This window comes from Misgurnus anguillicaudatus, chromosome 2 (genome assembly GCF_027580225.2).
Source record: "Misgurnus anguillicaudatus chromosome 2, ASM2758022v2, whole genome shotgun sequence".
Classification (NCBI taxonomy): Eukaryota; Metazoa; Chordata; class Actinopteri; order Cypriniformes; family Cobitidae; genus Misgurnus; species Misgurnus anguillicaudatus.
The window spans coordinates 2404396-2431848 of record NC_073338.2 but is presented as its reverse complement, the minus strand read 5'-3'; the positions used below and the strand labels follow the sequence as shown (position 1 = coordinate 2431848).

Sequence of the window (27453 nt, the reverse complement as noted above, 5' to 3'; positions counted from 1 at the left end):
ACAGTGATTTGCCATAAAATGTTTTCCGATCCTCATCTAGGTCACAACAATAAACAAACACGATGTGCATAAGCTCATAAGACATAAATAATTCCAGTTTCTTGTGTCTTTTTTGGAAACACCCACTAAACATTCACAGTGCTGAAGGAAAATGTAATTGAGCCCATGGACTAATTACTTTATTGAAAGCTTTTTTTGTCAGAAGCTGGCAAAACTGGAGTCCAATTAATAAAATGAGTTTAAATGTGTGGTTTAGTGCAACTTTGATTGATATTAAGACACTCACACATTTTAAGATTGCTGTCCTTAAGAAGCATCAGCTCTTCTGAACCATGCTCTTATAAAGATATCTGATCAAGAGATGTTGCACTTCATAAGGCTGAAAAGGGATACAAAACAATCTCAAAATGTTTAGACCTCCATCAGTCTACACTTAGACAAATTGTCTATAAATGGAGACAGTTAAATACTGTAGCTACCCTTCCTAGAAGTGGGCACATAGTCAAAATAAGACACCATGCAGAATACTCAATGAAGTAAAGAAGAACCCACGAGTAACAGCTAAAGGCTTGAAGACATAATTGGAACGGGCACACAGCTCTGTTCCTGAGTCTACCATACGCAAGTCTTTAGCCAGGCACTGTGTCTATGACAGTATACCACGGAGGAAGCCGCTGCTCTCCCGAAAGACATTGCTGTGAGCCTGAAGTTTGCAAAAGAGCACCTTGGCAAACCCCAGTGCTACTGGGAAAATATTTTATGGATTGATGAAAGAAAAGTTGCATTTTTGGGGAAAAATGTTATGGCGCAAAATTGGCACAGCTTACCAACATCAAAACATCATCCCAACAGTGAAGTATGGTGTAAAAGGTTAATAAGTGGGATAATGTAGAGGCAGCCGGTAGTTATCGGGAAATAAGCCCCTTCAGTGTGATACAAGACCTGATCACACTGTCGAGGCTTATTTCCCGATAACTACCGGCTGCCTCTACATTATCCCTTACTTAACCTTTTACACTTTGGGTACAAACTCTCTGTTTTGGGGGATGGACTGGGACTGCTGGATTATTTATTCTTTTTCATGCAACAATGTTTATTTTTGTAATCATTTTAATAAGCAGTATAACAAAAACGTTACAAGATTTTAAACAAGAACTTTACTGCTCTTATTGTTTTCAGCATGACTTTGTTAAAGGGTAACTTCTAAATTAAATTAAATAACAGAATTCTTCATGCTTATGTTTTGTTGAGATTAGCTTTACCGTTTTACGCTATGTGTTTTAATATATTTGGCATATTTTATTTAAACCCAATTCTTCTACATCTTTGTACCAGAGTTATTTTCTGTTTTTCGATAGTGTTGTTGATACTGTTGATATTCTTACAGACACAATTATACTGCTTTTATCTTAATGTAGTATCAGCAATAACCTGCTCACGCTGAATGATGCGTCTTATTTGATAACTTTCGGTTTTCATGTTGCCAGATATTAGTATGAAAAACAAGCAAAAATAATTGGCCTTAAAAAACAAAGTTCGTCCAAACCTTGTATTTCAGAAATAAATCAGAGAAATCACTAATACTAACCTACACCTAACAATCACTACGTCTAAAGAGGATTTTTAACAAAGGGATCTGGCAACACTGCAAATTCTGTACCCACGCCGTCGCAGCTTAAGCCAATCTTCGTCATTTTACACTAAACTATAGAGTAAACTGTCCAAACGTAATTATATATGCGGATTCGTTTTGAAAAATGTATTAGTCATTCAGAGAACTTCAAATTTTATTTTTTAATTTGAAAAAATGACAGAGGTCCGGACCTCTGTGACCTCATAGCTGGCTACGGCCATGGACCCGTGCATCACTAGCCTCTAGCACAGTGGTTCTCAATGTAATTCCTGGAGGTCCACTGCACATTTTGTATATCTCCCTTATTTAACACACCTGATTTCAACAATCAGCTCATTGGTAAAGATCTCTATGAATTTAACTGATTATGTCAGCTGAAAGAAACATGGAAAATGTGCAGAGCAGTGGGCCTCCAGGAATGTTGAGAACCACTGCTCTAACATATTTGCTTTAAAGGCTTCTGTCACTAAATGGGGCACTTATAAGCACCCTTTTGAATTATAAAATAACAATGGAACTTTCATGAATGCTTGTGAACTATGACTATGTTTCAACTGTAAGTTGAAACTCGATGTCTGTGCATATCCGATTTGAATAACTGACTGTCCACACTCTGTATCAAAATGTTCATATCAGATTTGTGTGTCCTGCATTGCTTTTTCATTTTCCAACTAGCTGCATTGGTTTCTATAGCAATGATGTTGTGTGGAGATGTTCATGCAGCGCTGTACAGACTGATCGGCATCAGAAAGAGAGAAGTGCTTTCAAATCACCTTTATGGTACTTTTCTGTCTGTGCAGTGCCACAAAAATTCAAACACTTAAGGTTTTCTTACTATATGACAATTTGTAGCTGCGGTTCTGGACTACTGCGTCCAATGAAACAGTCGAAGAACCATAGGTGGCTGTCATTATGGTTTTATTTCTTACTGTCATCTCCACTCACACATCCACAAAAACACATCAACCTTGCTTCTACAAAAAGTCTGACATGCTTGCGTTTTATGTGGTGTGAGAACGTGAAATAAGTAAAAAGTTGGACTGACAGTAGAACAAAGAGTCTTAGGACACCATTTGGAACAGCAGCTATGTTGTTATTTTTGAAATGTTCTTCTAACAATAAGCTACCAAATAATTTTAAACAAACCTTTATATCCTGAAAAACTCATGAATTAATGTGCATTCTTACCATATTTTTGGGGTTTGACAGTAAAAAGTGTTGGGCCACATGCACAGGCAGCAGGTTGAAGAGAATTCTTTTGTTGTCAAGTTTAACTTTTTCCATCCCATCTCTCTCCTCCTCTGCCTAGAAAAAAATTACACATCACAGGAAAGTGGTACAGTGTATTTATATACCATAGTGTCCCTACTTTGGCTTTTAACTCCAACTGGATTAAATGTGGTACTCTGATCAGTCAATTTAATTGTCTCGGATTGAGTTTAGTCATATGAGACCTTGTTGCACCAGAAAAACATTTTCAGAAGCCCAATTTGAAGTCTGTGAAGGTCGACTCAAACTGAGAAAATCTATCGTTCTGAAGATTTCCTACAGTAGTTGCATCACTAACCACTCACTACTCCTGTTGCTAGTGACAACAGCCATCAGGACACATTTACATTTATTACGGCAGACAGTTTTATCCAAAGCGTGCATAGCACAGTATACTTTTTTTATCAGTATGTGTGTTCCCTGGGTTAAAACCATAGACTGTAAAAACATATCGACGTAGTTTCCGTGACGTCACCTATAGGTTTGTGAATAGCTTTTTTGAAGCTTAAAGTAGGCGGTGCCTGCCATCACCATCTTGGCCACGCGTCACTGCGCATCACTCGCGGATAACTGAAAATTGGTAAAGAGGAGGGATATGAATGTAGCTGAGGTGGCTGGTTGCTGAAACTACGCCTGCCTAGCTCGATTCTAGGCTACGTTTACACGTGGGCAGCTATTTTTATAAACTAACATTTCAACCTCTCCGCTTTCAAAAATAATATTGTGCACACATGTCAGTTTTCAGAAGTGTTTATTTACACGTACCCGTGCATATCTGCTGTCAAGAGCCCACGTAAGCCAATCACCGGTGGCGCTGGTGGTGAAGCGGATTGGTTCTTTATGTTGGAGGGAGGAGTTGTTGCAGTAGGTGTTCGATGATGACAAAGTACCGCGAAAGCGATTTGAAATTAGACCTCCAACTCGCTCTCGCTGTACGTTAACATCATCCGCCTATCGGTTCTTGCAGCGCCACATGAAGTTGAACACGTGTAAAATTGCTGACCTCCAAGCACTCGTCTCTGCTTCTCGACATAATGGAGCAGCTGTATTTGCAAAACAAACACACGAAACGAGTTTGCACGGACATAAATGTGATCATGGAAGCATTAAGAGTAGCAGTCACATGTAAACATAGGTCGCACTTTTGACGTAGGTGTGAGCTCTGACATTGGCCACCTAAACATCTGTTTGTCTCAGTTTACATGCAAGCGTGCAAATGAAGGTTTTCAAAATATCCACTTTGGCCGGAGTTTTTGGAAAGAATCGGTTTCAGAGGCAAAATCTACGTTTTCATGTAAACAAAGGTAAATGTCTCAGTTTTTCAAAATAACCATGCACGTGTAAACATAGCCCTAGTGACAGCAGTGGCAGTTCACTCCTCACTTAAAGTTCGGTATTTTACACTTAAAGCCCTGTTTTCAGATTGTTTATGATGAAATAGAACGGTTTTGACTGAAATTTGGACATATCCGGCTGCCCCGAGAATTTCTGGGTGTTTGTGTTTCAGCTCCCACCCCCACAATGGGTTCAATGGTGCACTGGAACAATCCTTCCCAAAATGCATTAAACTTTTGTTTTCTACTTTTGAAGGTAGCTTTCAAGAAATTATTTTTTAAACACAGAGAAGTAGGGTTTGATTTTGGTACATTTACATTTGTGAATAAAGAATTTACCTAAAATTAACATTGTGTTAACAAAAAACTCAGCTCTACTGTCAGTTAACAACATTCCAAATATTATATGGTCTCTAGAAAAAAAAGGCAGTAGTCCCTTTCACACATACAGTTCACACATTTACTGGTAAATTGCAGTTAAAAGATCATGTGTGAACAGAACCTTTTCCGGTAAATCAGTGCTCCCAATTTACCAGTAAGGCAGGTTGTAAGATTACCAGTAATTTACCGGTAAGCGCTATGTGTGAACGAAAATTATAGGATTACCGGCATTTAGAACGGACGACGTCAGACCGTGCTGACAGCTTCGGGCCAATCATAGCGCTTTAATACAGATGACGTGTTTACCCCCGCACTGTTTACAGACGTTTTCCACACACATGCTGCTTGAAAGTTGAGCACACCTGAAGTTTACGTCCACATTTCTTCACAAAAGTTGTTTAAAACAGCTTTCCGCCGAATTGCAGACGTCCTTAGCACGCCCTCTGTGAAGCCTAACGTGCAAACAGTAGTGTTGTTAAAAACGCATTTTCGGTTTGACGTCGTCTCATTCAATGTTGTTTGGTCATGAGCAACTTCGCGACTCTTTAAGTTACCACAGACGTGAAAACCGCAAAATATGGATTGTGGATATGAACGATGTGGATTGTTTACAAATACAACACTGAGCTCGCCGCGTGCTACAGGTACTTCCGCTTTCTCAACGAATTTGCCAATATTTTGATACTGATGTGTGAATGATGTCTTACTGGTAAAATAACGGAACGCCACTGCGTGTGTGAACAGCACATTTTTGTATTTACTGGTAAATTCATTCTGGTAAATTCATGGTAATTTACCAGAATTACTGTGTGAAAGAGGCTAGTGACTGTATTTTGGTTTCCAGCCAGAAGGACATGTTTTCCCAAAAAATATTTGAATGAATACAGTAAAAGAAAAGATGGTCAGTTGTCTCTATATCACATTGGCAAAAAGTACAAATATTATGGTCAAAATTAAATCTCAGTCTTAAGAATTCACCTGAAGGGTATACACCGTTAAATATTTTAAAGTGAATTTCCTTTGCTTTAGGAACTACTGGGAAACTTATATATTGAACTCGTAATTTCTGTACAATAAACTTATCATAAACCTGTACTACATTATTACGGTAAAAATTCCCAGAATACAATCTTGAATTAAAAGAAGATCGGATGAGTTTATTGGAAATCATTGCCATGAGATCATGACCATCAAAAAAAGAGATCGGAAGGTTGCCCCTTGGTTCAATCTGTTGCACTGCTAACACAATGCTAAACCACTGAGCTATTTAGGAGCACAGGACTCTGCAGAGAAGATTCTGATTTTTAAAAATGTAGCAAAAAATTGTTCTAGAGTGCCACAGACTAGTCCATGGACCTTTGTGCCTAAACAGGCAAATAACAAATCAAATTCCAAAATACTATTGCAATTCAAAATATCAACAAACATGTAAAGATCTGAATTGGAACTAAACTCAACTCTACATGACTTGTACTATATTTGAAACCATCTTAATCTGCATTAACAGAGTGCTAGTCTTTAATCCAGATAAATGCAGACTCTGTTGTCATTAGATTTTGTGTCTATACCCAGGGTTGCCAACTCTCATGCATCTACCGTGACAGTCGAGCATTCAGCCTCAATCTCACTCTCTCACGCTCAAAAAAGAAATCTCACGCTAAACTAGACATTCTTCTCTGCTGTATTTTTTTTCACTCATGTGCATGGCCGTATCCACCATCGAGGTCCCCGGTAATTTTAACCCAATCTTATTTAACATCTTATTTAACCCAACACTCAGTGCTTGTTTAGCTTCTTGGGGCGTTGTGCAGATGTAGAGGTCCAAGAAATAAATGTGATATACAAATGTGAAATAAATGTGCATATGCATAAAGAAAAACAGACACCCCACAAAATTAAAAAAATAAATGGTAGAAAAAAACTGTTTATTACATGTACCTGATTTTGTTCTGTGTAGTATGGACTCATTAATGTTTTTGGACTGATTCTTAAATTGTCATTATCTTTGCCTCCTGTAGAGGGCGCCTAGCGCCCCCTGTAATGCAAAAAAAAACATTGGTGCACAGATCGTGCAAACATGTACGCACATGTACGAGAGTTGGTACGCATATAGATCTCATCGACCCGAACGACTTTTGCCCTCTAACATTTTAGCTCCGCCCAACAGGAAGTCAGCCATTTTGGATTGTTTAAAAAATGCATGCGGTGAACTTTTAAATACTCCTTCTAGGGGATTCATGGGATTGACAACAAACGTGGTGATCATGATGTCACAGACATCCCAACCTGCAAAAAGTCATTTCAGGGAGGTATCCCGAAGCCCCCCCAAAAAATAAAAAATAAAAAAATTAAGGAGGACAAGGATATGACATTTCAAGATATAAAAGCATAATATTAATTTCTAGAGGCCTATGCAATTATTGGTAACACTTTACTAGGCCTCATTTGTTAACATTAGTTAATGTATTAACTAACATGAACTAACCATGAGCAGTACATTTGTTACTGTATTTGCTAATCTTTGTTAACGTTAGTTAATAAAAATACAGCTGTTCATGGTTTGTTCGTGTTAGTTCACAGTGCATTAACTAATGTTAACAAGATTTGAATAATGTATTAGTAAATGTTTAAATTAACATTGACAAAGATAAAAAATGCTTTATAAATGCAGTTCATTATTATATGTTAACTAATGTAGTAAACTAATGTTAGCTAATGAACCTTATTGTAAAGTGTTACCCAATTATTTGTTAATTATTTTACAATATGTAGATCACTTTTACTATTTATATAAGCTGCTTATAATATTTATATAAACTGTTTTATTTATATTCTATTGCAACTTTAAACAGGTCTAAGGAGTTTGTTGTTTTCATGTAGCCTTGGCAACTAGTAGCCAGCCTGAAAAATATGCACATGATATTAAACTTGTTGAACTCACCTTCGGGAGAACTGTATCTATGTCGGGAGAAGAGATAAAAGCCCGCCCACACTGACAATTGATTGGTTGATTTACCAGAGCAGGCCAATCAGGATGCTCTCTGTCTTACATGCGCTTAATGAGGCACTCCCCCTCCCTCTCTGCCGTGCGCGTGCTACTCTTTCTTGCTCGCTCTAGATTCCGGGAGATTTTAACTAATTTGCGGGCATCAGGGAGCCGCTATCAAAATGCGGGAGACTCCCGGAACTTCCGGGAGACTTGGGATGTCTGCTGTCAAGACATTGAACTTGCTAAATTGCGAAGGGATTTTTGATATCTTGAACGGTTCTGCCATGGCGAGGCGACAAATTCATGGCGAATTTAGAGAAACAGGAAGTGTCTAATATCTAAGGCAAAAAATGTCTTATTGTGATGCCATGCGGGGTGTTTGTTCGTCTGAAGATTCCGATCGCATCGATGTGCCTATTGTGACTCCCGGGTATAGCGCTACCACCAGGCGCCAGGAAGTGTGTCAGTCACAAAGGTGGATTTTTTTGACAGTTCCATGCAATGTTCTTTTAAATACTCCTTCTAGAATATTCATGCAAGTGACACCAAAAGTGGTCAACATGATGCTGAGACATTGTAGATGATAAATTGTGAAGGGATTTTTGATATCTCGAACGCGGCTCCCATGGCAACGGGTCAAACTTTACTTTCATTTTAAAGGCATATTTAAGCCTTACAGTTGCATGCAATGAACTTTTAAATACTCCTTCCAGGAAATTGATGTGCTTGACTCCAGAAGTGGTCAACATGATTCTGAGACATTATAGATGATAAATTGCGAAAGGATTTTTGATATCTCAAACGCTGTTCCTATGGCAACGCGTCACACTTTACTTTGATTTCAGGCTTATTTAAGGCTCTTGGCGTGCTTAGATTAACTTTAAATGTGGCACACACATCAGATTTGTCGCCTGTTAAGTGTGCACAAAAAGGTCAGACATAGGCGTGTCTCTTAAGTGGTTCACTAGTGCCCCCGTTTGTCTAAAATGTGGGGTTTCTTTTACCTACAGTGCCCAAATGGGTCAGTAACAACATAAAATAGTCCTCTGATATTTACCCACTTGATGCTCTTGCCCACCATGCATCGTTTTCTCGGAGGCACAGTGTAGCGGTAAAAAAAACGTGCGAGGGCCCGCCATTGCTGCTTGCAGCTATATTTAAAAATTGCAAGTGCTCAGCAGCATAAACGTGTCTCTCTTATTTCTCTGCAGGTGAGCAAAAATATGGTTTGTCAATCACTTAAAAGGAAACTAAATAAGTCATGATGTTGTTGTGATATGTTTGAGAGCATAAAAATGCAATTACGTTTGTTTAAAAAAGTTATTTAGTTCGTTTTGTCAAATTCATAATTAAATTAGTAATCCATGAACGAATATGCACAGAAACTGTAAAATATATGTACACAAAATTAGTTCATAAATGTGTTAGAAGAGTTTTATATATGGATTGTGAGTTTAAAAGGATGTGTATATGAGTTTAATGTGTTTTTGAGTCTGAGCCAAAATGTTGGGGTGCGTTCCACTCCAGTTTTAGACACGCACTCGCAATCTTCCCTAAACACTTCCCCTCGGGGGAATCAATGTCGCCATTTTGAAGTGCGTTCCACTTTGTCAAGTGGACGAGGGAAGTTTGTATGATTTTGACAGAGGAAGCGAGTCTACTTCATTTGTACACTTCAGGCAGCTCCATATCCCACAATGCATCACAATTGGGACGTCACTTCAGCATCTCGCGCTTTGGACATGGAGGGGGCGGTCTCCACTTTCCATGTGATCAAGGGCTTAGGGCGATCCATTTGATCCTACTTCAAGTGTTTCAGCAGTAGTGGGCACTCATGCAACGTAAGCAATGACGTACATCCGAGTTAACGAGACTGAGTGAAGTTAGCGAGGGAAGGTCATAAAAAACGAACTGGAATGCAGGGCTGGTGTGTGTATTTGAGGTAGAACCAAAATGGCGGCGCCCATGTGAAAAATAACGTGAAACAAAATGCCATGTTTAAAGCCTGTTTAATGAAAAGAGGACATTGAAATCCATGTTTTGTTCATGATTATGAGAATTGTGAATATATGACTAAAACGAAGGGAAACATTTGTGATTTAAATTGCAATATATGATGTGAATGTGATGATAAATATTATAATATAGCTGCAACCAGCGATGGCGGGCCCTCGCACGTTATTTTACCACTATACGATGCCTCAGAGAAAACGATGCACGGTGGGCAAGTGCACCAAGTGGGTAAATATCGGTGGACTATTTATGTTGTTACTGACCCATTTAAGGACTGTAGTTAAAGAAACCCCACATTTTGGACAAACGGGGGCGCTAGTGAGCGACTTAAAGAGGCACACCTATGTCTGACCTGTTTGTCAACACTTAACAGTTGACAACTCTGATGTGTGTGCCAAATTTGAAGTTAATCTAAGCATGCCAAGAGGCTTAAATATTCCTGAAATAATAGTAACTTTGATGCGTTGCCATGGCAACAGCGTTCGAGATGTCAAAAATCCCTTCGCATTTTATCATCTCCAATGTCTCAGCATCATGTTGACCACGTTTGGTGTCAATCACATGAATCCTATAGGACGAGTATTTAAAAGTTCACAGCATGTAACTGTCAGCCTTAAATGTGCCGGAAAATGAAAGTAAAGTTTGACGCGTTGCCATGGGAACCACGTTTAAGATATCAAAAATCCCTTCGCAATTTATCATCTACAATATCTCGGCATCATGTTGACCACTTCTCATGTCAATCGCATGATTTTTCTAGAAGAAGTATTTAAAAGAACATTGCATGGAACTGTCAAAAAAATCCAGCTTTGTAACTGACACACTTCCTGCCGCCTGGTGGTGGCGCTATACCCGGGAGTCACAATAGGCACATCGATGCGATCAGAATCTTCAGACGAACAAACACCCCGCATGGCATCACAATAAGATATTTTTTGCCTTAGATATTAGACACTTCCTGTTTCTCTGATTTCGCCATGACTTTGCCGCTTCGCCATGGCAACACCGTTCGAGATATCAAAAATCCCTTCGCAATTTAGCAAGTCCAATGTCTTGACATCATGATCACCACGTTTGTATCATTTGCATGAATCCCCTAGGAGGAGTATTCAAAAGTTCACCGCATGCATTTTTTAAACAATCCAAAATGGCGGACTTCCTGTTGGGCGGAGCTAAAATGTTAGAGGGCAAAAGTTGTTCGGGTCGATGAGATCTATATGTGTACCAACTTTCGTAAATGTGAGTACATGTTTGCCCGATCTGCACACTCCTGTTTGTTTTTGCATTACAGGGGGCGCTACAGAGCCCCCGTGCCACGCCTGTGTTCCAGCCTTTGCCCGTTCGCAATGACTGACGACTCTGACGTCTGTGCCAAATTTCAAGAGTTTTCGAGTATGTTAAGGCACCCAAAATGCCCAAAAGTGTTAAAAAATATATATATATAGCTGCAAGCAGCGATGGCGGGCCCTCGCACGTTTTTTTTACCGCTACACGGTGCCTCCAAGAAAACGATGCACGGTGGGCATGTGCATCAAGTGGGTTAATATCAGTGGACTATTTCATGTTGCTACTGATCCATTTAGGTACTGTAGGTAAAAGAAACCCCACATTTTAGACAAACGGGGGCGCTAGTGAGACACTAAATAGACACGCCTTTATCTGACGTTTTTGTCAACACTTAACAGCCGACAACTCTGATGTGTGTGCCAAATTTAAATTTAATCTAAGCACGCCAAGAGCCTTAAATATGCCTGAAATAAAAGTAAAGTTTGACGTGTTGCCATGGGAACAGCGTTCGAGATGTCAAAAATTCCTTGGCAATTTAGCATCTACAATGTCTCAGCATCATGTTGACCACTTCTGGTGCCCATAACATTATTTACCTAGAAGGAGTATTTAAAAGAACATTGCATGCAACTGTAATGCTTAAATAAGCCTTTAAAATGAAAGTAAAATTTGTCGCGTTGCCATAGGAACAGCGTTCGAGATATAAAAAATCCCTTCGCAATTTAGCATCTACTATGCCTCGGCATCATGTTGACCACTTTTGGTGTCAATTGCATGATTTTTCTAGAAGGAGTATTTAAAAGTTCACTGCATGCAACTGTAAGGCTTAAATATGCCTTTAAAATGAAAGTAAAGTTTGACACGTTGCCATGGGAACAGCGTTCGAGATATAAAAAATCCCTTCGCAATTTAGCATCTACTATGCCTCGGCATCATGTTGACCACTTTTGGTGTCAATTGCATGATTTTTCTAGAAGGAGTATTTAAAAGAACATTGCATGGAACTGTCAAAAAAATCCAGTTTTGTAACTGACACACTTCCTCCCGCCTGGTGGTGGCGCTATACCCGGGAGTCACAATAGGCGCATCAATGCGATCGGAATCATCAGACGAACAAACATTCCACGTGTCATTACAATAAGACATTTTTTGCCTTAGATATTAAAGACTTCCTGTTTCTCTGATTTCGCCATGACTTTGTCGCTTCGCCATGGCAGAACCGTTTGAGATATCAAAAATCCCTTCGCATTTAGCAAGTCCAATGTCTCGACATCATGATCACCACGTTTGGTGTCAATCCCATGTATTTCCTCGGAGGAGTATTCAAAAGTTCACCGCATGCATTTTTTAAACAATCCCAATGGCCGACTTCCTGTTGGGCGGAGCTAAAAGGTTAGCGTGTGAAAGATGTTCGGGTCGATGAGATTTATATGCGTACCAATTTTCGTACATGTGTGAACATTTTTGCCCGTTCTGTGCCCCAATGTTTGTTTTTGCATTACAGGGGGGCGCTACATAATAATCTGAGCAAAAACAATAGGGCTTCGCACCTTTCGGTGCAGGCCTGCTCCTTGGTGCTCGGGCCCTAATAATAATCCGAGCAAAAACAATAGGGCTTCGCACCTTTCGGTGCAGGCCATTCTGCTCGGGCCCTAATAAATATAGCTGCAAGCAGCGATGGGGGGCCCTCACACATTTATTTACCGCTACACGGTGCCTCCGAGAAAACGATGCACGGTGGGCAAGTGCATCAAGTGGGTAAATATCAGTGGACTATTTTATGTTGTTACTGACCCATTTGGGGACTGTAGGTAAAAGAAACCCAACATTTTAGACAAACGGGGGCGCTAGTGAGGCACTTAAGAGACACGCCTATGTCTGACCTTTTTGTCCACACTTAACAGCCGACAACTCTGATGTGTGTGCCAACTTTTAGGTTAATCTAAGCACACCAAGAGCCCTAAATATGCCTGAAATAAAAGTAAAGTTTGGGGCATTGCCATGGGAACAGCGTTCGAGATATCAAAAATCCCTTCGCAATTTATCATTTACTATGTCTCGGCATCATGTTGACCACTTTTGGTGTCAATTGCATGATTATTCTAGAAGGAGTATTTAAAAGTTCACTGCATGCAACTGAAAGGCTTAAATATGCCTTTAAAATGAAAGAAAAGTTTGACACATTGCCATGGGAACAACTTTCGAGATATCAAAAATCCCTTCGCAATTTATCATGCTCCAAGAGACTTTTTTGTAGGGCTTGTAATAATACATGAGCATACCGAAATTCGTACATGTAAGTTAAACACAGTCCAAGGGCTGCTTCATTGAATATTTGAAAGTGGCACTAAAACATGTCCCTTCAGGTTGCCAGCTGGTGGCGCTATGACTATAAATGAAAATGGGTATGTAGATGTGTTCAGGCCAGGACTCTTAGCAATCATGTGAAATTTGGGACAGACCGGACATTGTATGCATGAGTTCCAGCAACTTCCTGTTTCATGGGAAAACATCAAACTTTGTTGGGCCAGAACCGACACAAATTTTTACGTAGAGTCAAATTTAGCATCACAAAGGCCTTAAGATGACACTCAGCAAATATCAAGATGATCCGACTAAAATTGTAGGAGGAGTTAGTTAAAGTATGACGCCTGGAAATGACAAAAACTGCGCAAATCACACAAAAAACTCGGAATACCTGACTTCCTGTTTGGTTTACGGCTTCGCTCCAAGATACTTTTTTGAAGGTCTTGTCATGTTACAGAAGCGTACCGTAATTGTACGTTAAACACAGTCTGAGGGCTGCTTCGTTGAAATTTGTAGGTGGCGCTATAGAGCCATTTTCCCACGCCTAATTCCAAAGCCTACACCACATGTAAATTTTCACCACTCTTGACATGCTCGAAAAGTCATGAAATTTTGCACAAATGTTTAGGCCCTCTAAAGAAAAATTAAAGCTGCAAGCAGCGATGGAAGCGCATGTGCACCGCTACCCTATGGCATTAGTAAAGTGGTGAACCAGGGGGATATGAATTAGAGTGTGTAATTATAGGTGGATATTCAAAGGGAAACTGATGTGCCACACCACCTGTGTGCAGCAGATGGCGCTATGACTGTACCTGATTATTTTTATATTGACGTGTTCAGGCCGGGACCCTTATCAAACTTGTGAAGTCGGGGGCAGATCGGATAATGTATGCCTGAATTACAACTGCTTCCTGTTTCATGGCGAAATATCACACTTTGCCAGGCTGCCACGGACACGCCCTTCAACGAAAAGTCAAGATCTTCGCAATTTATCACGGCAAAGGGCTTAACATCAGTCTGACCAAATATGATGATGATTTGATTAAATCTCTAAGAGCAGTAAATCACAGCGTAAAACATGGCATTTCCTGCTACCTCTAGGTGGCGCTATGACTGAAGCTGAATATTGGCAATAAAATGTGTTCAGGTCAAGACTCTTATCAAACATGTGAAGCGTGGGGCAGATTGGACATTGTATGCCTTAGTTATAACAACTTCCTGTTTCATGGCGAAAACGATATTAGGGACTGGATGGCACATAACTTTCTTATGCTAAACTCCAATAAGACATAGATACTTATTATTGAACCAAATCGCTCCAAACATAATATGTCAGATTACAAGTTGTCCATAGATGGCTGCACGGTGGTGCCGTCTTCCACGGTTAAGAATTTAGGCGTAATGTTCGACAGCAATCTATCTTTCGATAGTCACATCTCCAACTCTGCCGCACAGCATTCTTCCATCTTAGAAATATATCAAAAATACGCCATATGCTGTCTGCATCAGATGCAGAAAAGCTTATACATGCTTTTATGACCTCTAGAATAGACTATTGTAACTCGTTACTCGGGGGATGCCATTCAAATCAGGTAAACAAGCTACAGCTGGTTCAAAACGCTGCCGCAAGAGTGCTTATTTGATCTAAAAAATATGACCACATTAGTCCAATTCTGCCATCTTTACACTGGCTAACAGTTAAATATCGCATACAATTTAAAATATTACTAATCACCTACAAAGCCTCAAATGGCCTAGCGCCCTCGTATATTAAAGAACTACTATCAGAATACAATTCACCACGTAAACTGCGCTCACAAAATTCTGGTCACTTAATTATCCCTAGAATATCATAAGTGTCTAAAAGTGGTAGATCCTTTTCCTACTTGGCCCCTAAGCTCTGGAATGATTTACCAAACAATGTTCGAGTATCAGACACAGTTGATCAATTTAAAGCTAAACTTAAGACATTCTTCTTTAACAAAGCATTCACATAAAATGTCCGGTAAATGTACTTTTCCCGCAGTAGTTATTTTGTCTAGAACAAAGCACTCACATACCTCATATGGGTAATATACTATTGTTGCAATAGTTAGCCTGTCTGGAACCGAGCTGACTTAAACCACTATAATGTATGACACTTGCATTACATGAGAACGGCCCCTATGCTAATAGAACTCTGTTTTTGTCTCCCTGTCGAGGACGAGACAAACAGACCCAGGTCCTGTTGCTGTGAAGGTCATCACACCACTGATCTACTGGCTGTCCTTCAACGTGATGCCCAGCCCCCAACGACCACTGGCTGAACCAGTTTAATCCGCTTACCCGCTTCCTATCCCTACCGTATATATATATATATATATATATATATATATATATATATATATATATATATATATATATATATATATATATATATATATTAATTTCTCCCAGGGGGTTTTTGTCCTTCTAGGAGTTTTTCCCACCGGGTTTTCTCCTAGGGGGGTTTTCCTCCCAGGGAGAGTCAGCCAACTTTGGCTTAACTTAGCACTTTACTGTATACGTTACATTATTCATTTGCTTGCTTGTACGGTTTAACCTTAGCCGCTATATTCTACTTCTTATATTATCTATTGATTTTCTGTGTTCTCCTTTACTCAAGTAAAGCTGCTTTGCAACAATTAACAATTGTGAAAAGCGCTATATAAATAAAATTGAATTGAATAGACTAGAAAACTATGTTGGCATCAGTGGTCAGGCGTTAGCCTGGTTTAGATTGTATTTAACCAATTGATATCACTTTGTTTATGTACATGAGGAAGAGTCGTATTGTTTCCCGGTTAAATACGGCATACCACAGGGATCAGTTTTAGCCCCTATCCTATTCTTGTTATATATGTTACCTCTAGGAGACATTATCAGGAAACATAACATAATTTTTCACTGCTATGCGGATGATACCCAGCTTTACATCTCGTCACATCCTAGCGAAACCCACCAGATTTCTAAGCTAACAGACTGCATTAGTGATATTATTAGGGACTGGATGGGACATAACTTTCTTATGCTAAACTCCAATAAGACAGAGATACTTATTATTGAACAGAATCGCTACAAACATAATATGTCAGATTACAAGTTGCCCATAGATGGCTGCACGGTGGTGCCATCTTCCACTGTTAAGAACTTAGGTGTGATGTTCAACAGCAACTTATCCTTCGATAGACATATCGCCAATGTCTGCCGCACAGCATTCTTCCACCTTAGAAATATCTAAAAAATACGCCATATGCTGTCTGCATCAGATGCAGAGAAGCTTATCCACGCTTTTATGACCTCTAGAATAGACTATTGTAACTCGTTACTCGGGGGATGCCATGCAAATCAGGTAAACAAGCTTCAGCTGGTTCAAAACGCCACCGCAAGAGTGCTTACTCGATCTAAGAAGTATGACCACATAAGCCCAATTCTGGCATCTTTACACTGGCTACCAGTTAAATATTGCATACAATTTAAAATAGTACTAATCACCTACAAAGCCTTAAATGGCCTAGCACCCTCATATCTTAGAGAATTACTATCAGAATACAATGCATCACTACGGTTGCAAAATTCTGGTCACTTGATTATCCCTAGAATATCAAAAGTATCTAAAGGTGGAAGATCCTTTTCCTACTTAGCCCCTAAGCTCTGGGCCCCTAAGCTCTGGAATGATTTACCAAACAATGTCCAAGAATCAGACACAGTCGATAACTTTATCTAGACTTAAAACTTTTCTCTTCAACAAAGCATTCACATAATTTGTCTAGTAAAGGTACTTAACTCGCAATAGTTATTTTTTACGGAACAAAGCACTCACGGTCATAACATAGACCAACCTAATAAATAAATAAATAAAAACCTTATCAGCATTAACACTTCAAAATTAATTGTGATAAATAGTTTGCAATTTTTGCGCTTTCTTGTGGTATTTGGAACAGTATGCCATACAGACCCATTTGCCAATGAACCTGCATTAACAACGACAGTGGGGCTTCCGGCCTTAGTCAAATAGGTCAGCATGTTTCATTTTCTTTTATAGATTGGATGTGGACCCATAGTTACCATAGATACCTTCACACTGGGCCCCCAATTTGCTAAATCCTCAACTGTACTTATGCCGCAATAGTTAGCCTGTCTGGAACCAAGCTGATTTAAACCACATCACTGTGTGACACTTGCCTGAAAAGTCCGCTCCCCTTCTCCCTCTCATAATGGGAGAGGGAGGGTGTTACTGCGCCGAGTCGAAGTACTTCCAAAAGTGCTATTACGCCATAAAATATAGTTCCTCTTTTAAATCCGCTTAGAAAAGCGCTACGTTTTATTTTGTACCACCAAACTTGCTCGTATAACTACTTGTCTTAAATAGGAAAAACGTTGATGTGTTTGGTCACTTCTAACTTTATCTCTAAATGGTACCATGAAATGAATGGGGCTAAGCTAAATGCTATCAAAGCGTCGCAGCGCGCTCCAGCGCTTACGTGCACGCACACAGATGATAGAGGGATGAATCAACAATTCTTAGTTAAGGTAATAACATATTTTAATATTGAAAATGAGTAGACTATTCCTTTAACTTTGAACAAACTCTTGCCAGTAAATAACATAAATGTAAAACTACGGTCAGATTTTTTTTACAGTGCAGAATGTTTTGCTTGATGCTGTTTTTCTAGTTTTATTCTGTAAAGACAAAGACTTGTAAATGTTTAATGATCATTCAACTTTGAACAAAATGTTGCCAGTAATAACATAAATTTAAATCTACGGTAAGTTACCGGCAACCCAGCTGCAAATTTCTACGGATTTTTTTTTACAGTGTGTGTTGTGCTATCTGTCGATTTTCTTCGTTTTTTACTGGTTCTATTAATTTAAAGCTGCTTTGAAATGTAATGGTTTTGTTCTGTGTTCTGTGTATTTTTGTATTTTGGACTTTTATTTTGATACTCTGCTCTGTTCGGACTTTTATTTTGATATTCATCATGCCATGTCACAATTCACACTTCCTGTCTGTCTGTATATAAGTCACATCCTGTTCACCTGCTCCTGGCTGATTATTACATCGCCATCCTGTTTGTATCTGCCTGTATTCTGATTCTGATTCTGTTATTCTGTTTATCTGTTACCTGCATCTGCCTGTGTTTGACTTCTGCCTGTATTTTGGATTTAATGCCTGTTTGCCGCCTGCCCTGATATATTTTGCCTGTCTCTGGATTACGATTGTGGATTTACCCTGTTTGGATTTGTTTGCTGGCCCTTATTGGGATTTTACTAATAAACACCTTTAGCACATGGATTCTCCTCTTCATCGCTTTCTTTAAAGCACACCCGTTACAGAATAATCAGCCTAACCCCGAATCCAGCAAAGGTTTGTAACTTCCCACCAGCACCATGACTCCAGCAGATCAACTTGTTTGTCTCCGCCAGAACCACCGCTCCATTGAGGAATTTGTTGAGGATTTCTGTGAACTATCATGTCAGGTAAACTTCCAGGATTCATTTCTAAAGGACATATTTTACTGTGGATTAGATCGAGACATTGCCCGTACTATGCCACTCCATACACCACACTGGACTTTAGAACAGTACATTGACCATGCTCTGTGTTTGTGTGGCTCTCCCTTCACTGTGGGTGTTGTGGATAACAAACCAGAGGCTATTCACAACACACCAACCCATATCATGCCTGTTCTGTCTGATTCTAATAAATCTTTGTCTGTTCCTAAAATGGCCGCCACCATGCCTGTTCCTAAAATGGCCGCCACCATGACTGATCATAAAATGGCTGCCATCCTGCCTGTCCCTAAAATGGCCGCCATCCTGCCTGTCTCTGCACCTGCACCTGTTTACGTGCGAGCAACAACCATTCCTGCACCTGAGCTTCAGAGGGCCATCGTCACCACCACACCTGCACTTATGAGGGCTGTCGTTCACCCTGCACCTGCCGTCAAGATGGCCGTCTTGCCTGAACCGACTACCACAGAGGTATGTCTCATTGACTCTGAACTTACTGAATTTGCCATAGCCCTGTGGTGCGTTTTGTCTGCCTTCTGCTCTGTTGTTCCCGAGGTTCCTCAAAGCCCTGAATCTGAACCATCCGATTCATCTGTCCCGTCTAACTCATCTGATCTGCCCGTCTCATCTGATCTGCCCGTCTCATCTGATCTGCCCGTCTCATCTGATCTGCCCGTCTCATCTGATCTGCCCGTCTCATCTGATCTGCCCGTCTCATCTGATCTGCCCGTCTCATCTGATCTGCCCGTCTCATCTGATCTGCCCGTCTCATCTGATCTGCCCGTCTCATCTGATTCACCTGATCTGCCCGTCTCATCTGATTCACCTGATCTGCCCGTCTCACCTGATCTGCCCGTCTCACCTGATCTGCCCGACTCATCTGATTCACCTGATCTGCCCGACTCATCTGATTCACCTGATCTGCCCGACTCATCTGATTCACCTGATCTGCCCGACTCATCTGATTCACCTGATCTGCCCGACTCGTCTGATTCACCTGATCTGCCCGTCTCGTCTGATTCACCTGATCTGCCCGACTCGTCTGATCTGCCCGTCTCGTCTGATCTGCCCGTCTCGTCTGATCTGCCTGTCCTGCCTGATTCGTCTGTCCTGCCTGATTCGCCTGACCCGCCTGATTCGCCTGACCCGCCTGATTCTCCTGTCATGTCTGAATCATCTAATTCATCTGACTCGCCTGATTCATCTGACTCGCTCACTTCATCTGATTCGTATGTCCTGCCTGATTCACCTGTCCCATCTGATTCGTCTGACTCACCTGATTCACATGATTCGTCTGGCTCACCTGGCTCACCTGTCTTATCTGACTCACCTGGCTCATCTGATTCACCTGATTCATCTGATTTGTCTGGTCCACCACCTGGGACTTCGCCACCCTGGGCTTTGGAAGCTTTTCCAAGTTTTTTTTGGGGGGGGTAGTACCCGGACACAGGAAGGAGGCAGAGGACGCCGAGGCAGAGACCGAAGTGGACTCTGATCCTTCCTCTCCTTGTGTTCCAGGGCTATTCCTACCCAATGATCTAGCTTCATGTCTGCCCCATGACCCAGGTCCTAGCCTGCCCCATGACCCAGGTCCTAGCCTGCCCCATGACCCAGGTCCTAGCCTGCCCCATGACCCAGGTCCTAGCCTGCCCCATGACCCAGGTCCTAGCCTGCCCCATGAACCAGGTCCTAGCCTGCCCCATGACCCAGGTCCTAGCCTGCCCCATGACCCAGGCCCGCATCTGCCCCATGACCCAGGCCCGCAGCTGCCCCATGACCCAGGCCCGCATCTGCCCCATGACCCAGGCCCGCATCTGCCCCATGTTCCTGGACCATCCTGGCCATATGACCCAGGACCTCCCCTGAACTGCCCTGCCTTCGCCAAGAGGTCCTGGCCCGCCCGCCCACCCTCTATTGGACTGTATGTTTTGTATGTTGGGCTCCGGGAGTCGCCCTTTAGAGGGGGGGTTCTGTAATGGTTTTGTTCTGTGTTCTGTGTATTTTTGTATTTTGGACTTTTATTTTGATACTCTGCTCTGTTCGGACTTTTATTTTGATATTCATCATGCCATGTCACAGTTCACACTTCCTGTCTGTCTGTATATAAGTCACATCCTGTTCACCTGCTCCTGGCTGATTATTACATCGCCATCCTGTTTGTATCTGCCTGTATTCTGATTCTGATTCTGTTATTCTGTTTATCTGTTACCCTGTTACCTGCATCTGCCTGTGTTTGACTTCTGCCTGTATTTTGGATTTAATGCCTGTTTGCCGCCTGCCCTGATATATTTTGCCTGTCTCTGGATTACGATTGTGGATTTACCCTGTTTGGATATGTTTGCTGGCCCTTATTGGGATTTTACTAATAAACACCTTTAGCACATGGATTCTCCTCTTCATCGCTTTCTTTAAAGCACACCCGTTACATGAAACAATTACCAATTGTGAAAAGCGCTATATAAATAAAATTGAATAGATGCAGAACCATCAATATTTAAAGGCATTTTGTCATAAAAATATTTGATTGATTTATTCGTATATTGACACTATTTTACTTTTTTATTCTCTAGTGTCAATTATCACGATTGTCTTTGTTGTGTCACTCAGCACGAATTTCTATAGCCTATATTGTTTTCCATGAACACAAATAAAGTTGGCCAGATGGGTGGCAGGGATTTTTTATTTAGGCATACTCCATCCCTGCTGAAAAAAAAACCATTACAGAAATTCCTAATGGTTTCCATTTAAATACCAATAGGAACCATTAGCTTTTACCATTAAAACCACTACAAAATCCTTTTCTAGTGTGTTTTGGGACATATTCAACTAGGATTTTAATGGCCCCACCAATAGAACAAAACACATACCAGTAGAGACCAACAGAGACCCACAGAGAACATTATAGCTTTCAGTACAACCAATAAAATTATCCTTAAAACCAATAAATCTAATAGAATTTCTGTGATGGTGTCTATTGTTTTTTTTTAGCAGGGATGGCAGAGTCCTGCATGCAGGTATCCAGCGTTGTTAATATTTATTGTAACAGGTAGAATAATATTAACATGTCATTTGCAGTCCAGGTTAGGGTGGAATGGCACAGGCAGACTGCGTGTCTAAAGGCCAAGACCGTTTTGACTCGATTGATTCCTTACACATAGGTCTTCTGCTTGTTTGTGTCCATGCTCAGTCTGGAAACAAGGTTTTTAATGACAGCGCGATTTGTGAGTGCATTTAGGTCACGGTCTGTATATCAAATGCATCTGGTCTTAGACTTAAAGGGGTGCGCTGCTGTGACCCAACACAAAAATGGCACCAAAAAAGTCTGTGATTTTGCAGAATCTCACTGCATCTGTGTCCAGGGGCCTCATTTATAAATGAGGCTTTCCTTTTTTAACCACTCTCTCTCTGCTCCTTCTTTGCGTTTGCGCTCCATTTTTTGTGCACGACTATGATATAGTCAAAGAGTCAAGACTTTTATCTGAATATAGACCCATCAGTACACACCAAAAACACTTGTTTTTTTTAAAGGATCAGAAAGATGATTGATGAAGTGTAACAGTCCCAAAAGGGGTCTGTGTGTGTGTGCTAGGGCTGTGCAATATGGGCAAAATAATCACACTGCGATTTTTATAAGGAAAATTGCAGTTGCGATTTTATTTGCGAGTTTTGCGATTGTTTTACTTTTTCAAGCATGTATCATTCTAAATGTACTCAGTGCACCAAAGTGCATAATAAAACATTCCACAAGGGAATAACATAGTATTAATAGTAATAAAACTGTAATAAAATGTCTTTAAAACAGACAACATAAAATAAATTATGGTTAACTTACCTAAATACAGTGCACACATTTCACAATGAAATAACATACTGTACAGTATTAACTGCTTGATAAACAAAACTGTAATAAATTGGGTCATAAAACAGACAACATAAAATAAATGAAGATTAAAGGACAAGTTCGGTATTTTACACTTAAAGCCCTGATTTCAGATTGTTTATGATGAAATAGAACGGTTTTGACTGAAATTTCGACATATGCGGCTGCCCCGAGAATTTTCGGGTGTTTCTTGTATCACCTCCCACCTCTATAATGGCTCTATAGGTGCACTGGAACAATCCTTTCTAAAATGCATTAAACTTTCTGTTTACAAAGACTGTCAGGACTCTGCCTTGAAGTCTTGTTAAATTTGTATTTTGTCATGGTGGCAGAGTTCTGGCAGTCCCTGGCCTTGTGTGGAGGTTCATGCCTAGTTTTTGTGTTTGGCATGTACCTCCGGTGTCTTGTCATTTGTCCCCGCTCCCTCGTCCTCCTGCTTTTTGTTAATTATTACTCATTCCCATCACCTGTTCCCTCCTCGTTATCTTGTTTAGTTTCTCTTATATAATGTTCTCTTGTCCTTAGTTCTGTGCAGGTTCATTTTGTATTGTTCATGTTTCCAAGTCGTGTCAGGTATCTAGTCAAGTGTTTTTGTCAAGTCTTCAGTCTAGTGTTTTGTGTCTGTTTATACAATTACTGTTTGCCCCCACGTGGGCCTTTGTTTTGTCTTGTTCTATATTAAAGTCTTTTGTTAACCCCTTCATCGTCCGCTATTGGGTTCATCTGTGCTACCCCTGACAAAGACGTGAAACTCACAGAGTGGTCAGGGGTGTTCACTCATATGCTCACCCAAAAATCGCTGCAAAAGATGCATTCCAACAGGTTTTATCATAGTTTTTTCCAACTCCATTGACTTGTATTAGATGTGCTGTGAGGTACGGTATTACTCCGCGCCCGGAACTTTGTTTCTATTCTTGCAATTAGAAAAGCAGATTATCGCCACCAACTGGGCTGGAGTGTCTATTATTCAAGCTCTCAACGGAAGAATGTACGGGTGTGAGGCGTTTGGAAAAATAGGTCCACAAGTTTATAACGAATGCTAAAACACCTGTTGGAAAGCATCTTTTGCAGCAATTTTTGTGTGAGCATATGAGTGAACATCCCTGACCACTCGGTGAGTTTCACGTCTTTGTAAATGAAAGTTAATGCATTTTAGAAAGGATTGTTCCAGTGCACCTATAGCCATTATAGAGGTGGGAGGTGATACAAGAAACACCCGAAAATTCTCCGGGTAGCCGCATATGTCGAAATTTCAGTCAAAACCGTTCTATTTCATCATAAACAATCTGAAAACAGGGCTTTAAGTGTAAAATACCAAACTTGTCCTTTAACTAAGCTAAACTTCGGTCACAGCAATACACAACCTAACAGAACCAAGAAATATTTGCTTTCTTAAAGGTTTTTTGCAAGAAAAACCAGCATGTTCATCATTTCTGTTTTTAAACATGAAATGACTTGACTGAGGGAGAGAGAACAAAAGCGCATCATGTTTATTTACTTAATTTTGCGAAAAGCACAACATTCTGTTTTTATTGGGAGTGGACTGAAAAAAACGAGACACTTTAATGTTTTAAATGATGTATAAATCATATCTGTATTTCCAAAATCAGCAGAGTAATCTAAGTCACTTTGCGGAGTGATTGAAAAAATAAGAGTTTGCGGTGCCCGCGCCGCAGTCGACCCCAGAGTGTTAATAGGTGTATGCATGCATCAAGTTTATATGTACTTGCGATTGTTATGGGTGTGACAAGATCTCGTGCGACGATTAAGTCTGTCTCGCGAGATTTCTTGTGGAGGTGAAATGCTGGCCGTTTCTCAAACGTTGTTTAGCAATATAAAAATCTGCGTCGCACTGCTCTTTTTTAAAAAAGGCAGTGCGTCGCGCCTTGCGTTTCGAAGCATTTAAAGCGCAGTTGGTGTGATTAGCCCCTTACAGTGCATGCATTATATTCTGTCTTTTACTGCATTTGCTTTTTTGTTTGGGTTTCCAATAATGTTCGTCTGGGAACTCGTATGAAGTCTGAGACGCGTTGTGTTTGTCTGTTGATCAGTGTCAGATGTGAAGTCTCAGCAGATTAAACCATCACAGAGTTTACATGATTTCATGTCTGCATGTTCTTGCCCAAAAATGACAGTAGCTGTATCATTTCTCAGTGTTTCCTTTAGGATTTTTTCCAGCTGTGAAAGCAGGGGGCGCCCATGATGATTATAAATGTACATTATTTTTTTATGTAGAATATAGGCTACAGTAAACTAACATGTATTTTTTTTTATAATTTTCATGCTGTCATTTACTTTTCCTTATATTTATAGCATATTGCTTTTCTATGTTTGATCTAAATTGTATTTTCTTAAAAAATACGTTTTATAGCTTCGTACGGATCTTTCATTGTAGTTTTAATGTAGTGTGCAAGTTCGTGCTCGTGTTTAGCGTTACAGAGCTGTTGCAAAGTCACGCACAGTTCTGTTTGATAATCCGCTGAGATTGACTCGTAATATGTTAAATCGAAAGTTTAATTATGTAATTTCTCGCAGCCCTGTGCTGCGTCAGTGTAGATATGCGCCGGTGAACATCATACGCGTGATGACCTTGCACCTTAAATTACCCTAAATTTATTGTCATACAGATAAAAGTAAAACAACATAAACTGTAAATGTTGTATTTTTATTTGTGTAAACTCACAATAATGAGAAAACCTCGTGCTTATTTAAAATCATCAAAACATGCTTTCTGCTGCTTTGGTTTTACAGCGCGTCACAAAAAAGAACAGAAACTCAAATACTTCAAATTTATTCGTTTTGTCAATCTGATAATTATTTAGGTTTAACATATTTCGTGTAGGCTTATTTATTTTATTATTATTTCTCAAAACAGAGACGTAGCCTAATCATCATCTGTTGATTTAAATCTATTTGTGCATGATACTAAACCCATGGGGGAAATTATTATATTTTAAGGCGATTTATTTGAAGAGTTTGGTTCCAAAACGCAATAAATCCATTTTGACAAATTTCGGTAAAAACGTGTTTTCTATACCAAGAAAGTGACAAGATGAAAACCAGTATTTTCTGTTACAAACTTTCACATAGCATCTTTAGGTTATAAAAACATAAAAAATTCAAATCCATAACTTGATTTTCAAAGATTTATTATAAAAACTAATTCTTTTTTCCACAAAATGCAATAAATCCATGACAGTTTTTTATTTCAAAATGCTATAAATCTATTAAATCAATGTATAAATGTGCATTCATCTTTACCATTTTATATTTATTTAGTTGACTAGTGGTATAGAATGATTAAAAAATAAACATTAATGGCATTAACCAAAACACTTACTTTGTAAGAACACGTTTTAGCATGAGAAACTTGATGCTGTCTGGAGAACAAGCAACCGAGTGCCTCTCGCGGAAATTATTAGCTGTTGATGGCTTACGTTTCTTTCCCGTCACAGAAAACCATCACAGGTTTGGCAATGCTATTAAAGTATTATTTTGTTTTGTTTGTTGATCACGAAGTACAAAGTAGATGAGGAAAACTAGGACTCCGTGTACTCAGCGCGCCGCCATGTTTGTTTACATTGCGTGAATGGTCCGCTGTAATATCAGAAATGGATTTATTGCATTCTGTAAAAAAGGAGCTGTGGCGTTTGTCGCATTTTGGGAAAAAAGGGAGAAAAGATGACAGAATATCACGGCGGGTATTGGATTTTGCGTAAAATTAATTATTTACTTTTAACTACTGACCTGATATAATACTGATTTTGGCAGTAACTCATTTTTTTCAAAAATGGCGTTTATTGCGTTTTGGAACCAAACTTTTCATTTATAAATGAGTTTACAACGCAAATCCAGAAAGGAATTTTTTTTATTTTTAAAGACAGCCAGTCTGACAGGGCTCTTTATTTTGCGAGCTGCCGCCGTGGTTTTGACTAGAAGGGATACAGCAAATGCAGAAAAGTTAATGATTAGATTTGGAGGTAGGATTATTAGGATGAAAACAGCGGCTCTGGCTAAATGAGATACAAATACATCCTACAATCGTGTGAAAGTTTGTGTTTAGAGTTGGGTTTGGGTGAAGGATTAGGATAAAACAGTGCTCATCCGGCAAGATTTCGTTTGCTGTATCTCTTCTATCCACAACCGAAGGTGTGGCGGGGATATTTTAGGCGTGGCAGGCCGCCACAGTAGAATGTATATAGCGGAAACACTGATTTCTATTGTAAAGAAATGGACGTATATTAAATATTCAAATGGATTTAAAAATAGTTTGGCTTAAAATAAGCATTTCTCTCCGTCGAAAGTGAAGATGGCGTCTGCGAGACGAGTCCACTATCGCCCCCTGCAGGCATTTGTTATAATATATACATAATGCTTTTTATTTATAGACCACAAATGTAATGTGTTTGTTAATGTAATGTTGTTTAATGTAACTTGGTTTTAATACTTTATTTGAACCAATTATTATTGCACCTTCGTTATTATGTAATTTTAAAGGCTAGTGCTCACTTGGGTCTATTTTATTACCCAAAAATAACAAATTACTTCATTATCAGTTAGTAAAATAATTGTTAGGGCCAGTGCTTGATTAGTTAAAACATTTTAAAATAACATGATTTTAGTTTCTTATTCATTTATTTTATCATTGAGGGTTTCTTAAAAAGTGTAAAAATATCGTCTCGTTCTCGTGAACCCAATCTCGTGTCTCGTCTTGTCTCGTGGATTAAGTGTCTCGTCACACCCCTAGCAATTGTGTTTATATGTATGCGTGGATCAAGTTTATATGTATGTGCGAGTGATTTTATGTGTATGCATGCATCGAGTTTTT

At 39.8% G+C, this 27453-nt stretch overlaps 1 protein-coding gene across 1 annotated transcript in view; it reads right to left on the bottom strand.

Moving 5' to 3' along the window:
- adcy1b (adenylate cyclase 1b) overlaps positions 1–27453 on the bottom strand; it is a 579599-nt gene that overhangs the window by 228560 nt on the left and 323586 nt on the right. Inside the window, exon 15 of the mRNA XM_073871739.1 lies at positions 2822–2938. Coding sequence (XP_073727840.1) covers positions 2822–2938 — 117 coding nt within the window. The remainder of the gene's footprint in view (positions 1–2821; positions 2939–27453) is intronic.